The sequence below is a fragment of the Vipera berus genome (assembly GCF_964194415.1).
Source record: "Vipera berus genome assembly, chromosome: 2".
In the NCBI taxonomy this organism is placed as follows: domain Eukaryota; kingdom Metazoa; phylum Chordata; class Lepidosauria; order Squamata; family Viperidae; genus Vipera; species Vipera berus.
Window position 1 is genome coordinate 21287498 of NC_138203.1, and position 16725 is coordinate 21304222.

General features: G+C 38.3%; 1 protein-coding gene across 1 annotated transcript in view; it reads right to left on the reverse strand.

Moving 5' to 3' along the window:
- Positions 1-3809: 3809 nt before the first annotated feature.
- Positions 3810-16725, reverse strand: part of LOC308661454 (complement component C6-like) — a gene marked incomplete at its 5' end in the record, with an annotated part of 30269 nt that continues 17353 nt past the window's right edge. The window contains 8 exons of the mRNA XM_081316386.1: positions 3810-4507; positions 7028-7269; positions 8644-8734; positions 10741-10932; positions 12173-12305; positions 13678-13786; positions 14423-14594; positions 16291-16516. Coding sequence (XP_081172512.1) covers positions 4326-4507; positions 7028-7269; positions 8644-8734; positions 10741-10932; positions 12173-12305; positions 13678-13786; positions 14423-14594; positions 16291-16516 — 1347 coding nt within the window. The 3' untranslated portion in view covers positions 3810-4325. The remainder of the gene's footprint in view (positions 4508-7027; positions 7270-8643; positions 8735-10740; positions 10933-12172; positions 12306-13677; positions 13787-14422; positions 14595-16290; positions 16517-16725) is intronic.

Sequence of the window (16725 nt, forward strand, 5' to 3'; positions counted from 1 at the left end):
GCCAAAGACTGCAGTCACTGCCAATTCTACTACTATTTCCTCTAATATACGGGGTGATGAAAATTCCCATACAGCTGATGAAAAGAAGTAAGTTTCCCTCCTGATAAGGTCAAGGCTCCCCAGAGGCTGCTTCTGCTTCCTTCTTACTTTTCTTTCTCTTCAAAAGACTCTCCCTATTCCTGCTTGCAGTTATTTCTGCTGCTGGGAAAAAGGGACTTCTAGATAGAGGCCACAGTTTGCTGATCATAAAGTGCTACCCTTCTACCCCAATAACTGCTAAGTCCTACTGTTAGTTCCAAAAACTCAGATGAAGCCTCACAAAGGCTACATCAATCCAAACCACCCAGGTCAGCAGATAACTTTGTAAACCTGAAAGAATGAAGAGGGAAACGAACACTAAAATTAGGTGTATAACTTTTTTTTAAAGCATGTATTTTTAAGGCTGGTACTCGTGTGAAAGAAAATAAAGAATCTTTCTTTAGGAAATAGCATGATGGTAGAAAAGGCTGAATTATCTAACTCAGTCTATAGGTAAAGGACGACTGTAGCTTGTGCACTCCATTACAGAGAAAGGGTGAGTCAGGAAGAAGCTGAATAGTACAGATCAGGGTCAAAAAAAGAAAGGAAATTCAACTGAGGCAGAAGGAATAAAAGCCCTAAAAATATCAGTCAAACCTTTTTAAGAAATATTTTTTGTTAAAGTTTAAAAATAGTAAGATAAGAAATGAATGCAAATTAAGAAAAAATTTAAAAATAAAAATGAGAGAGAAAAAAGGAGGAGGGATACAGAGAAAAAAGGGGAAAAAAGAAATATAAAAAATTACGTCCCTCTTCGTCTTGACAATTCCAAACAATTCTAGCAGCGTATCACCTCCTCTAATATTTAAGTTCTTGAAGTCCACACATCTTAAAGCTTCTAAGGTTGAGAAACACCGGTCTAACCAAAAGGAGGCATCTTATATGCAGGTAATTGCCAAGTCTCCCTGCAAAACACCTCTATGTCAATTGTTCCAAGTGATCAGTGAGTTTATACATATAGAAAACTAGTGCATGCAGAACTGAATTCCACCAACCTCTTCTTCCTTCAGATAAACAGGTGAGATTCTATCCTTCAAGACCCAACGATAACCTGCCTTTGCAAAACTCCATGTCTTTTCATTCTATACTGCAACTCACCCATGCAAGCTTTCCCATTACTGTTGCTGATATTCTGATTGCCCTAGCCTAGCCAATTACATTCCCTCTGTTAGAATGCAGAGGACAAAAATTAGGATTTTGTGTAGTAAAATCAGATGACTCTTTGATGTCAATTGGGCAAATAAGGAGAGGGAGTTTATTATTTGGAGATTTGATGGGGCCAGGGGGAGAGTTGGGTTTGGTTGAATATCCCTAAAATAGAATAGAATACTTGGAACACCTGCACCTGAAATCACCACATTTTGGGTTGTATCCAAAACAAAACAATCTTGCTTTGTGTTGTGTATGCTGGGGACTGTCAATCACAGCAAGCCACTAGGACCAACAGGTGGCGCCAGTCAAGGCTCGGATTGGCTGGTCAGCATTCGGCGGGAATTCCAGATGTGGGGATTGGTTTTGGGAATGTACCTGGCTAGGTATTTAAAGGGGCTCCGGAGGCTCCATTGTCCTTTGTTCCTGCCTGCACACAATAAAGACTGTTGCTGTGAATCCTGTCTGTTCCTGTCCATGTGGTCCTGACAATATACAACACTTTGGTTTTTAAATGAACAAAATCAGCCAAAATGTTTTTATTTCTGGGGTCTTTGCTGCTCTCTGAGCTTGGTTGTTTTCTTTTCATACTTGTGTTTTGTTCATGGGACACTTGGGCTGGCTATTCCTGCTCGAAATGATTCATACCATTCCTGTTTAGTAACAAAAATGCAGAGCTGCCTCTACCTTTAGATCACCACTTCCACTTGAATAATGCATACCCTTGGTTTTATTTTCTACTGAATTTACTGGATTTATGTAGCTGTTATATTCCATCAGGGAACTGACCAATTCACTCTCAAAAGCACATGATGTTCACTTTCACTAACCCTTATGCAATTTTCCTCCCAAATAATTTTTCTTCTAGCTGTTTTTATCACAGATTTTTTAAAAAGGCAAATACAGCTTCTCTGTACAATAGAGTCCATTATAAACCAAGGGTACACTTTCCATTTTATTTCTCTAATGCTGCCACACTCCTCTTAAAAGGAAGGGAAATCAAACTGGGAGGTGTTTTTGTTTGTTTGTTTGTTTGTTTGTTTGTTTTGAAGATGTTAAGAAACAGATTGAAAGTGACTAGTAGAGATTAAGATCCAGTTCACTGGTAACTGGCTCGGGCAAATTAACTAGAGACAAATTGGTCCAGAAATACAGATGGGAGGAAGAGATTCAAGGGACTGGATGCGGGAAAATAAGTTAGTTCTCTTCAAAAGGGACATAAATGTGCAGAACCAAAGGAATGATAATAAAAATCTGTATGTCTACAGAGAGAAATTTGGACTTTAAAAATGCATACAGGTGGTGGGAATTTAATTTTTATTATTTATTTAAATTTTTATACCCCTACAAGGTGACTCTGGGTTGCTTACAAGTTATAAAACAAATAAAAATAGTTCCAATATTAAAAAAAATGACACAGATTAACATATTATTAAGAACTGTACTAAAACCGCAAGTAAGAGAAGTAAGAGTTGGATGGATGGGCTAGGGGTGAGATCTTCTTACCCTGTCAGCCACCTCCAGCAGTGAGTGTGCCCCTGGGGGCTCCAGGCCCACCAGCAAAGCCAGGTTTTACTACCCTTTCAGAAGGCCAAAAGTGAGGAGGAAGTTCTTAGAGCGGAAAAGGCTCTTCTCCTTGACCCCACCTGCTTCAATTCCTTAGCAGACGGGATTCAGAACAGGCCTTTTCTGCTGGCACAGGTGGGGTGGGCTTGTTGGGCTTTTTGAAAGTGCACTCAGTTGGTCACCAAAATTATGGCCTTTTATTTCTTCCTTTTTCTCTTTCAGTTAAGAGAAATGCCTTGTGCTTACGTGATAAGAATAGTGTTAAATAGCGGGTTCTTTGACGCAGGAATGAAGACGCGAACAGAGTACAGGGTAACTCATAGTTTATTTCGTGCTGTGACTGTACTGAGGGTAATGGTTGCAACCAGCCGCAATATATAGTCTACCCCCAGGCAGCAGCCAATAGGTTTGAATCAACCATTGCCGCCTGGAGATAGCCAATTGCAGCACAGGAGACTTGTAGTCTGGGTTGCTGGAGAGACGTTAGCTGCTCCAGCAACCCACGTGGTATTCCCTCAAAAAGCCCAGTACATAACAAATAGTACATATGATGCTGTATATTGTGTACCTACTCACAACTAGGAAACTTGTCACCACAAAGCCTCACACAACAGTGCTTCTAGCATAACTTTTCTCTTGGGCCTCTTTCCATGATCTATTCCATATCTTCCTATAGTCCAGGGTTCTCAAACATGGCAACTTTAATGTGATGGCTGGCTGAGGAATTCTGTGAGTTGAAATACACAAGTCTTAAAGTTGCAAGTGTGGAGACCCCTGTTATAGATTTATCCAACCTGCCGCTAATTCTGGATACCGCTATCTCCAGCCATCATAGCCAATGATAACATAATAACACAAACTGTGGATTTTTATTTATTTCAAATTATTTATTTAGTTCAAATTATCAGTACATTTGAGGAACCCAAATTCAGCATACAAGGAATAACATGACCCATTACTATTATTAAAAGAAAAAAAATACACTTACTACTGTATTAATCTCATGACTTCACAATTGTAGGCACATTAGAGGTATCATCTTGCCCAAAGCCAGCCAATTTCTCAAATATACAGTTCTTTTGTCTGTGTTTTGCTCCCACTTCAGTAATTCCAATCTTACTCATTTCTAACATATGTGGTACAAGGCATTTCACGTTATCGGGCTACTATGCCTGCAGCATTAGGAAGAGAAATGGCCCTTATTCTTATCTGTTTTTGGAGTGAAATATCTCATGTATGGCTTATATGGAAATAGCAAATCTCTAAGATACAAAATTTTTAAGGAGCCTAGTTTGACTTTGAGATATTTCCTGATGTCCATGCCCATGCTTATATAATATCTGTGCCTAAGTTAGCTCTCATGGTAGCTATATTATGAACGTGCCCACTTGTTCTCAAAACTCCCAAGGTGCTGAGATTCATTAATTTTATGTAGATTCAACTGAAATTATACCATTTTAATTCAATGAATTTATTTTGAACAATGATTGAAATAGGACTGAATACATCAGATATTTGTTTGCCATCTCATTTTATGACACACATTTCCCAGGATGCAACAGCATTGCCTTCACGTTGGCACATTTCATTGCTCCAAGTACACAGAGGGTTGATGTCCTCCTTTGGTTTCTAGACCCATATTGAATGCAATAGACCGCTTCTTCACCCTTTGGACACTGATTTGGAAGCAGACAGGTACAGTGCAATGTTTCTTCTGTAAAACAGATAAAAATGTGGGATCAGCTCATTATTTAGTTTTACAGGTAGTCCTCAACATACAACAGTTCATTCAGTCACCATTCAAAGTTACAATGACACTGAAAAAAGTGACTTTCACCATTTTTCACACTTTACGACCATTGCAGCATTCACTCAATCATATAATCAAAATTCAGACCCTTGGCAACTGATTCATATTTATGACAGTTGCAGTGTCCGGGATCATGTGTTCACCTTTTGCAACCTTCTGACAAGCGAAAGTCAGATTCACTTAACAGCCATGTTACTAACAACAACTATAGTGATTCACTAACCAACTGTGGCAAGAAATGTTATAAAATGGGGCAAAATTCACTCATTTAGCAACAGAAATGTTGAGTTCAATTATGGTCGTACGTTGTGGACTACATGTACTTTAGTATTTTGTGTTTGTGTTTGTGTGTGTGTGTATTTGTGTGTGTTTTCATTTGATATGTACCTATATCTAAATGCTGTACAAGAAGACCTACCTATTTGGCAGTAATCATCATAAGACTAAAATAAATTTTCTTAAGAATCGATTCTTGATCTATAATGACCACTTTTTTGTCATAGGTTTATAAAACTACCCTTGTAACAGAAGTTGCTCAGGGTTTTGGGTTTTTCTTCCAAATTATAAGAATTATAAGCCAACTATTGTGATAAGGTTTTGAAGCCAAGATCCACATTTAGTTTTTCAGGAATGGCAAAAGAGGTCCTCAGAAGATGGATGATGAGTATGTAGTGCTATATCATACAACTTAGATAAGACTGGCATTTTTAGTGTGTATGTGTTTTTGTTCAGAGTGATGAAGATGTTCATCACTTGCTTCCAAATAGAAGTGGGGAGTTTTAATTTTATTTCATCAACAACTACCTCTACACCTTCTTACTAGATGTTTAAATTAAGGCTTAAAATTGCAATTTCTTTGTTTCCCTGTCTCAGTGTAAGGTGAAACACCCCTACCAACCATTCTTTAGGAGCAGATATAAAATAGATTCTATGTCTAAATAGTGAGGTTTAAAGCAAGAGCAAAGGAGGTAGAAATGTTAATTTTAACCAGACAAGCCAAAGCTTTTTTCTGTAGGAATCTCTGCCAAGGCAATTTACAGGAAAGCTCACAATTACTTAATCCTACCACACAGTGAAAAACAAGTTGCAAAACAAACAGGGATCTGGGCAGTCATTTTCAGGAATATTTCACAACCACACATTTTTAAATCTTTTCTAAAGAAAGCAAAATAAATAAAGGACACATCTAAGGGGATTGTTTGATACTATGCTCTTAAGAAGCCTCGGAGGACAGCAACATAATTCCACTCATTTTTCCTACTTGTCACTAAAGCTTTTTGGAGTTAAAGTGTGTTGATTCTCCCATAAATGTGCACAGGGCTGCATGCAACAGTCTTCAGCAAATGTCTTTCATTGGCTGTCATGTGACCACCAAAATCCTAAATAAGTCATCAAAGTACTCTTTATTCCAGACCTGTATTGTGTTACAGCAATACTCAGAAGTGCCTTTTTCAAAAATAGGTCTGTCAATTGCATCATTATATAGAAAGATCAAGCTTTCTCTCATTCATCATCTCATCAGCTTCAGGACTGCATGAAATTTAAAAGAATATGACCCTACTATGATGAATTAACAGGTCCCCAACAAAGACAACCTAAAACTGATACTTTATTCAGAACATTGTTTTAATATTTTGTCAATTCACTAGGAGAAAGGAAAGGCCTACCACACGGAAGCTGTAGAATGCAGCTTCCAAGATCTGCAAGGGGGCATTGCATACCACCATTGTATCAATAGAAATTGACTTATGTGAACAATGAGTATTTATATATCTCCATATAACCAGAATTATGTAGAAACTTTTTATGCATTAACTTTTAAAAATATTTATAAAACTAACTTTACAAATTTATTTATTTATTTATTGAGTTTATATACCGCCCTATTCCCGTAGGACTCAGGGCGGTTCACAAGGCAATTATAAAATACAAAAATTAAAATCAGTTAAAACAATTAATTAAATTTAAGCCCTAAAAATTAAAATCTAAAATCCAATTAAAAATTAAAACCCCCTCAGTCTGGGCCAGACAGCTCAAAGAGCCAGGTTTTCAGGTCCCGGCGAAATGAACGAAGGTCGGGGGCCATCCTAACTTCCGTAGGTAGTTGGTTCCATAGGGCAGGCGCACCCACAGAGAATGCCCTTCCCCTGGGAATAACCCGCCAGCATTCTTTAACCGGCGGTACCCTGAGAAGGCCCTCCCTGTGGGAGTGCACAGGACGATGGGAAGTTGATGCCAGCAGCAGGTGTTCCCTTTGATAGTCCAGACCCAAGCCATTTAGGGCTTTATAGGTCATCACCAGCACCTTGAATCTCACCCGGAGGGCAACTGGAAGCCAATGCAGCTTGCGGAGAAGAGGTGTTACACGGGAGTATCGGGAAGCTCCCATAACAACTCAAAGATTGAAGTGTTCAAGAGACCTACCTGAACATCTTTCCCAGTCATAGCATACATCATATCCACACGGCTCTTTCTTTCTGCTGTTTGCTGAAAGATTTGCTCTCTCAATAGCCCAGGTCAACCTGGTGTCATCACTGCAAGGTCCATTATGAATGAAATGGACTTGTTCATCATTCCTGCACTTTTCAGCCAGAAAATGACAGCTTGGATTTGTAACAGTTTGTTCAGATTGTACATCCAATACACAGATACTTTCTGAGCCAATGCTGGAAAACCAGTAAATACAAATAATATATTTAGAAGCAATAAGATGCCATTGGCTAACCTTACTTCCATATTTCTACAATATAATTCATTGCCTGAATAGTCAATATTCAAATATTTTATTGGCCAACGCATCAATGATTTCCAATATTCTAGAGTTTAGTACATTGTGTAACTAAGCCTGTGCCAATCACCAAGCTTCAATTTGTCTCTCCTGAACAATATCTTTGATGTTGATTTTGACACTGTTAACTGGCTCATTAAAAAGAAATTAGCATTTTACCCACTCTGTTGTCCCAATAGGTGAGGCTATAAACTCTATATCAGAGTAGGTAGACCCTTGGAATGTTGGGACAATAGTTAACTTTTATAGGACCCTTCATCTTCCTTCACCAGCAACCACTGTGGTTTAAGGAGGCAAAAAACATAAATTGTCTGAACTACAATATGTTTTTGAACCTGAGAGTATTATAGTCAATTTAATGTTTTAATTTCCTTGATTTATAGCAATAATAAAGTTCTTGTGAACCAGCTGGTTTCATTTCTTTAGAATGTGCTTAAGTAGTTTTTATAATTCTTCTCCCCTGAATACCACCCAGACATTAACAAGGCCTTAACTTATGAGCAATTTAAAAGCCATCTGTACAAAGGCCAAGGAGCCCAATTACTATCAGGAGAAAACCAGGCCACAGAACAGTATTTTGAGTTTTATCCAAAAGAGTTCTGGCAATCTCTGCTTTAGAAATGCATTCAGCTGGAGTTTTTGTTTTGTTTACTTGTGCTGTGTAACACTTTCTAGGTTAAAATATGTATAATTTAAGTTTTTCCTTGCAAGACTTTGTTCTGAAATTCTGCAAAACATTTACTAGCTCAGAGATTTGCAGAGTGCAGGTGAATTGAAAAATTAGCAAAATAGTTTTTTCTCCTCCTTCAGTCCTCTCCCTGAAAGCCTTGCAAATGCTGCAATAGGACAGCTTATCTCTTTTCACCAATCCAGATATATTCTTCGGGACATAATGAACCTTAGAACAAGGCGACATCCTCACGTAGTTCCTCTATTTTATTATTGGTCTTCTGGAAGTACTGCATTTCACCTAGACTTTGCAAACATTTCAGAAATCACTGAGCCAAATTATTTAGTTCATCTGTAACTGTTGAGGTTCAGCACAAATGGTAACTTAATGAGTATGGGCCATCAGCTATATATACAGTCCCCCAGAGACCTAATAAATCTAATTGTGCTCTCCACCTGTACCTACCTTTCTTTCCTGCTGAAGAAAAATCAGCTGCCAACAAAAATAAGAGGGCTGCCAAACTATAGGCAGATTATAAAATCTGAAACCCGATTATTTACAATATTTTGCACCTATACTTACTTGCAGTTCTCTTCTGGGGATATGCAGACGCAATGAGAATCCACCTCTTTTTTCCCAAGACTGCAATTGTCTTTGACATGACGTGGCTCACCTAAAGAAGGAATTAAGAGAAAGAGGGAAAGAGTCAGATTTCAAATCAGTTGACAAGCAGGTTGTGAGTTTTAACATCCTAGTATAATCTGAAAAGGAAGTAAAATTTAGATATTTCAATTGGGATCATGTTCAGTCAAGAAAGAACTGTTTATAATGCTTTGAACAGAATACCATACTCAATACACAACCCAAGACACATGTTAATTAGACATGGAAGGCTAGAATTGTACACGCCTCAAAAATCTGCTTCAGTCTACTATCCATCTAGGCCTAGAACTTTGTGAGACCACCTCTATTTTCTACGAACTGTTCATCATACTGTGTAGGGATCCTCAAAACTTTGCTTCATTTTCTTATCAACACTGGAAGGCACTTTACAGCTTTGTCACTTTTTGGAGATATTTTCTTTAAAGTAACATGCTCTGGAGTACTTGGAAGAAATTGGCATAGGACTTACTATGAGGCACCCAACTTTCTAAAACATTGCCATGCTTACAATAAGAGTAGGCTCTCTTTTGCAGAGACGTATCTCCCCTTCCACTATTTTTAGACAGTCATTCATGGCAATCACATGGTCATTCCAAAAGGTGTGAGAAAGCCGAAGCTTCTCTACAAAGAGTGCAGTTCTGCTATAGGCATGCCAGACCTTTTCAAGGTTTAGAGGAATTCTTGAAGTCATTTTGTTCATTTTGAGAAAAAAAATACAATGCCAACTAAACATTGCTTATGGTTAAGGTTCATCTCACCAAGAAACCTTCTGCAGCCACCTGCTCAAATTTATGTAAAAAAATCAAATCCCCAATAGAAATCTTTAATTCCCTACAGATAATAGAATAGGCTGTTGGGTAGCAGTCTGCATTCAGGTTACTAGAGGATAAGATACAGCCTCTGGAATATAAAGGATTGGCTATACATCTAGCAGAATTAAAGGACAAAGCACTTCTGAGCACATGCTACAAATCAGGCTTTCAGTAGCAAGGCTGAGTTCACACTCCTTTTGCACAATTTTCCACTCTTTATCACAGCTTTATTTAGATGGACTAAGTGAGACCTCATTGCAGATTTACCCCAAATTATAGGTTTATTAGTAAGTTGTTGTTGTTGTTAGTTGCGAAGTCATGTCCGACCCATTGCAACCCCATGGACAACGTTCCTCCAGGCCTTCCTGTCCTCTACCATCTTCTGGAGTCCATTTAAGCTCACGCCTACTGCTTCAGTGACTCCATCCAGCCACCTCCTTCTCTGTCGTCCTCTTCTTCTATTGCCCTCAATCTTTCCCAGCATTAGGCTCTTCTCCAGTGAGTCCTTCCTTCTCATTAGGTGGCCAAAGTATTTGAGTTTCAACTTCAGGATCTGGCCTTCTAAAGAGCAGTCAGGGTTGATCTCCTCTAGGACTGACCGGTTTGATCTCCTTGCAGTCCAAGGGACTCGCAGGAGTCTTCTCCAGCACCATAGTTCAAAGGCTTCAATTCTTTGGCGCTCAGCCTTTCTCGCGGTCCAACTTTCACAGCCATACATTACAACTGGGAAGACCACAGCCTTGACTATACACACTTTTGTTGTCTCTGCTTTTTAGTGTGCTGTCTAGATTTGCCATGGCTTTCCTCCCCAGGAGCAAGCGTCTTTTAATTTCTTGGCTGCAGTCCCCGTCTGCAGTGATCTTGGAGCCCAGGAAAATAAAATCTGTCACTACCTCCATTTCTTCCCCATCTATTTGCCAGGAATTGAGAGGGCCGGTTGCCATGATCTTGGTTTTCTTAATGTTAAGTTTCAACCCAACTTTTGCACTCTCCTTCACTCGCAACAAGAGACTCTTTAGTTCCTCTTCACTTTCTGCCATTAGAGTGGTATCATCTGCATATCTTAGGTTGTTAATTTTCAAAGTACATTCTATCTTTCTTGATGTACAAATACTCCCATCATTAAATCTTCAAGACAGAATAGCAAGCAAAAAAGAAAAGAAAATAACACTAATGAACAATCTACAGCAAACATGAAACATACTTTTCGTGCAATCAAGTGAGCTCAGAATAGCAGGGATCCAGGACGTTTGGTCCCCACATTTGTAAGTCCCTGGGCCTGTAAGACTGTAACCTCTAGGACAGCTCAGGTGAATCGTGTCCCCAATGTCATACTGAATTTTAAATGGGGTCACATGGACAGCATCGGAAACTGATGGTCTGTCACAAGCCAACCCTGTAGTTTAAGAAAAAAAATGTTATGATTTACATATTTTTATGTAACAAAACTATGACTGAGCAATATACTCAAATATATAGGTCTATATGCAATATAAAAGTACAACATAAGCATACAAATCAAGCATTAGAATAAAACTAGGATTTTTAAAATCTCCTGATATTAGGACGAAAGATCTAAAAAGCACTCAAATATGGTCTAAAACTACCCAAAAATATTTAGAGAAATTAAAGAGATTTTAAATAGTAAACTGTCCTTAATAGTCACATAGTACTTCCCCCCACCAAACATGTCAGAGGAAGCTGGCTAGGAAGTTATTCCTGGGGAATTCTGGGAGTTGAAGTCCAGAAATCTTAAAATTGACAAAGCACCATCCTTCCCTACATGCAAAACAGCCAGAAGCTTGATTTTGCTTTTTCTGGATACTGAGAGAAACCAGAGGTCTATTTAAATCCATATGACTATACTTCTTTTCCTGATGAAACATGAACAGCCACCAACATATGAATGCTTTCTATTTTTCTTCATCTTACAGGAAATATGAGATTACAAATAATTATAGTACTACAATTATTAATTATATTTAACCTCATCTTTCATGTAAGAATTACATATTCTTAACTTTTCCCTAAGGAGCTCAGACCTGCATATGTTTTCATACAACCTTATATGATTGATTAAAGTTAAATTAAGTCATTTTAATTCATGAGTAGGAATTTGAACCAAAGTTTTTTCTTGTCAGATAAAGATGTCCTGGCCACTGCATTAAGTTGGCTCATTCTGAGGGTAACATGTAACTGTTTCCTAAACAACAATAGGATTATTAGGAGTAAAACTGGACTGATACATGCCATTTTCTCTTTGGAGTAAAATACAACTTTTTTCTATTCTTCTATTGGGGCATACCAAGTGTTGAACTGCCTCTCAAAGAAAATGAGGATATCTACACATTAAAATGCTTAATATTAGACTGATCAAAGTATTTTAGTCTGCACTGCATGCTGATGGATAACACTATATCAAGCCATTTCGATTGGGAAGTTGAAACTGAGGTCTGGATCAATATTTAGTTATCGTTAGAGTAAATTTGTGGGAAAAAGTGGCCCTTTGCTCAGAATTCCATTTGACCTCAATGAGTTTAAAGATCCAAACTTACATTTTCTCATTTCTCCCTTGAAGGGATATATTATAAGGCATTTGAGTTATTTATTGTTATCCAATGTATTCTGTTTCTTACATTGGCACTCAATGTTCTGTTGTGCCCATGTTTTGTCTGGCAGGCAGTGAAAGAATGGGTATCCTGAGCGAAAATAGCCACTGAAGCAAAGCACTTCTGCTTGTTCTCCAACATCATAGCATGGTTTTTCATTCTATAAAGTAAAAGTTTAGTGCAATAAGTGGAATATTCATTACATGAATTAGATGTTTTAGAACAGGGGTGTCAAACTCAATTTCATTGAGGGCCGCATCAGCATTGCGGTTGCCCTCAGGGGGCCGGGTGGGTGTGGCCTGGGTGGGTGTGGCCTACTGGGTGGGCGTGGCCAGCTCTACATCATTCGCATCAAGGGTGCCTATGGGAGCCTGGGCAGGAGTGGGACAGATCTGAGGGTCTCTGGCAGAAGGAGGGTCTCTGGGCCAGGGCCAAGGCAGTGGGGGCCGTTCCCTCACTGTTTCCAGGATGGCTTCGCGGGCCACATGAAACCACTTCGCGGGCCAGATCCGGCCCCTGGGCCTTGTGGTTGACATGTCTGTTTTAGACTTTGAAAGCGGGACTGATACAATACTACAATAATTTGAGTTCTCATGGTAGCAACAAAAATATCATGAATTAAAGAAGTTATAAAATAAACATAACAAAAGAGGGTAGGGCTAAAGAGACTGTTCTTCAAAAAAAAAGGAAACCAATTTAGAGTAATGGCAGCAGGTTTTAAAAAATATTCCTGCGATTAAGGAAAAAGAAGTTAATATGCAGCTGAACATTTGGTTGTGCATGTCAAAATGGATAACTCTATGAGTGTGCCAAGAGATCAGGGATGTAATGGGCAGCTTAAGATTTATTAAAAATATTCAATATGTAAGTATGAATCACTAAAACCCCTGCCCAGATTTATAGTAGCTTTTATTTTTAAGACAAATTTTCTTTATAACCAAAGGATGCAAGACTTTGGCTTGTTGAAAAGTCCAATGGGATTTGTATACTCTCATTTTTTCCCAATAGAATTTGAGGCAAAATTCTTTTACATCTTTAATTGAAGTAATCTTATTTTAAATTCAATTTTGGATGGCAACCACAATTGCTCCCCTTTATAATAATCACATGAATCTTTTTCAAGTGTTCTTGTAAATATATGGCTATTCACATAAATCAAGGTGTCTATAAATCCACCTATTGACTGGAATTAATTTCTCAGACCTGTCGATCAATTCCTTAATATCTGTGTATGTTAGAGAGTTACAATATCTCTGGAACAGAAGTATGAACAGTACATCCATCTTTTCCAATATAACTCTCTCCAGAAATATTAGGAATCAACTCCTCAAATTCCTCTCTGAGAATTCTGACATTACATTCCCAACACATGTAAGGGGTTGAATTGTGATAGAATCTCAAAAATTCATTTCTGGGAGCACCTTATCTCAAGAGCCTAAAAAGGCACTATAGCATTAGTGCTATTTGGTGAAAGATTGGGATCCACTTAGACAAGTGTCAGAGTCTTCTCTAGTCCATTAAATGCTGCTAACCCTGATGAATCCATTTTCTGGTGCTTCTGGAGTGAAACATCCTGTGTCACATTTAGGTTTTATCCGTCCTTCTTCAGTATAGTCATCATCATTTACACAAGTAGCACCCCTGTAATTGTAACATTGTCCATTTAGGAATTTATTAAAAAGAAAACCATAAAGCAAAAAGTCATAATCAGTGGATTGCAAACAATCTGATAGGCCAAAGACAAATACCCAATTCTGTTCCATTCATTTTAGATTTGGCATCCCCCAATATCTAGGAGGGATATTTATAGCTTTCTGATTTGTTCTGCCTACTTCTTTCAGATTTAAAGGGTTCTTGGCTTCCTCCACTTTTTAAAAATGCTGGAAACAAAATTCCTTGGGCTGCATCCACTTGAGGGATCTGAAAGGGGACATTTAACTTACTTTAGAATCACCTTTTCAGGTGTTAATGGGGACTATCACACTTTACATCTTTTATGCTCTTTTAAAAATTCACTTTCTATGCAATGAGATTTTGGACTTCCTCATCTCACAAAGGCATCTGGAAGGCCACATATTTCTTCCCCTCCTTTTTTGAATAATACACAGTTGGGTCCTGAAATCATTACCCATAGATGTGCAAAAGGGAAACCAAAGGTTAAAACATGCATCAAAATGGAGGAGACCTGCACTGATGTCAAGATGCACATTCCGTTACTTTAACAAAATCTTGGTGGGTGAGAATCCCCCTGGTATTTTATAATAGTACATATCTTACTGGCTTTCAAACATTGAGATAAAACACCGTTCCTCATCTTCAGCGTCACCTTTACAAGGTTTTCCTCCATTCATGGGTTCAGGATTGTTGCACAGCCGAGTTCTTTGCCTCTTAAAAGATGAGTCACAAGCACTCCATGCAGACCAGCAACTCCAGTAGCCGTCTACTGCAACTGGAGTGCAAAACAACACAATCCTTTTGTAGTCTTGGCCATACAGTCTTGATATGAGCAAAAGAGTCCTATCCATATTTCAGCCTTCTCCATCTTGATGCCCCCAGTTTCTTGAATCTCAACTGGTCCAACCGTCTAGCCTGCATCAGTAATTTGGCTTAGGCCTGGGATATTTGCAGGACCGTCTGCTGCCAGGGACGACTTCCCATCGCCCAGTGCGCTCACACAGAGAGGGCCTCCTCAGGGTGCCGTTGGCCAGACAATGTCGGCTGGTGACCCCCAGGGGGAGGGCCTTCTCTGTGGGAGCACCAGCCCTTTGGAACCAACTCCCCCTTGAGCTTCGGATGGCCCCAGACCTCCGGTCCTTTCGCTGCGACCTCAAAACTTTCCTCTTCCATCAGGCTGACCTGGATTGACGATGGGTTTTTAAATATGTTTTAATTTTTAACTGTGTAGTTAATTTATTTTGGGGCTGTTATTTAATTCTTTTTTAATTTTTGTATTGTTGTTTTTATTGTTAGCCGCCCTGAGTCCTTCGGGAGATAGGGCGGCATATAAGTCCCAAAAATAAATAAATAAATACATAAATAAATTTGGACTGCAATACCTGCAGTGTGCAATGTGATGGAATTCCAACACAGTAGTCAGGGTGGTGTTAATATGCATCATGCAAAGAACATATTTCTAATTTTCAAAGGCATTCTATCTACTTTTAACCTAACTACTGTTATACTGTGTGTCTGATTTGCTGATTAGTTTTTAAAAATGTAATTTTATATTGACTTTTAAATTTTTATGCAGCATTGTTCTGATCTTTAGTTTTCTAAGAAATGAATTTATTTCCTATGATATTTTTTAAAATTTTCCCAATTTGAGAAAGACAAAGATGGAAAAAGTCAAATTCAGAAATCAAGTGTATGTTCTATTACTCATGATAGAGTTATAAACATCTTAAAACATTTTCTATGTAAACAGGTTAGATACATTACTAAAGAAAAGACTCCAAAACGTGATTCTCAATTGTTCATGTATGCCCTCATGTTGTTTTCTTTACACCAGTAAAGAAATTGTTTCCAGTTGCCTTTTTCTGGAATGTTTTTTCAACTTCCTACTATAAACTACAGCTATGTTATCTCCAGTGATGAAAGAAAAGAAAGAGAGAGAGAGAAAGAGAAAGAGAGAACAAAAGTCCCTAAGGTTTGTTCAATACTGTTACCAAGCCACTAGAAATCCATTGTATAGTCAGAAGGCTGAATTGGACCTGATTCTTTAAAGATTGTCTACCCATCAATCACATCTGTTTTATCTTTTCAGCATGGAAATGAATTTATATGCCTTTTCTCAATTATGTAAAACTGCTATGTAAGCTATAAGAACATTTTACGACATATAACAACATATGATATTTTGCCCATATTTTTACTTGTAGGACAAGAGTAAGGTAGAGAATGGTTTTGCTAATTTTACTTTTTGCCCAAAATTTTACTTTTCGCCCAAAATTTTACTTTTTGCCCAAAATTTTACTTTTTGCCTAAAATTAAATTTGACCTTAGGACTTTCTAGCTCTTTTTGCTACCTTATTTATACCATAGCAAAAACTGAAACTTCAATGCAAGGGCACCGTTATTTTTGTGCAAATCTTGTTACCGTCATGGGAATTGCATAATAAAATAAGATGGAGCTGTTATAAAAATACCTGATCTATAGTCAGGGGCTCGCAGCTCACAGTTGCTTCCATATGTTCCAGACTTACATACACAAAGGCATCCAGTTTCAGATAAAACTGGCTGAGCATTATTGGGGCATGGGGCACAGAGGCAGGGATCAAATTTTCTCATATATTCAGAAAAGGCCTTCCTGAGATTAAACCGTTTTGTTGCAGAGCATGGGAAGTTCTTTACCAAATCCACAAGGGGGGAAACCTAAGAAAGAAAGAATTATATTTAATTTCACAAAAGTTGTCCCAGCAGACTTCTTAAACCAAAGAAATATTAGTTTGGGCCTTCTATCTGGGAATGATTGCCTTCTGCAGTCTCAAAAGCATAATATCCTAGTCCTATTAGACCTCTCAGTGGCTTTTGATACCATCGACCATGGTATCTTACTGCGGCGTCTCAGGAGGTTGGGAGTG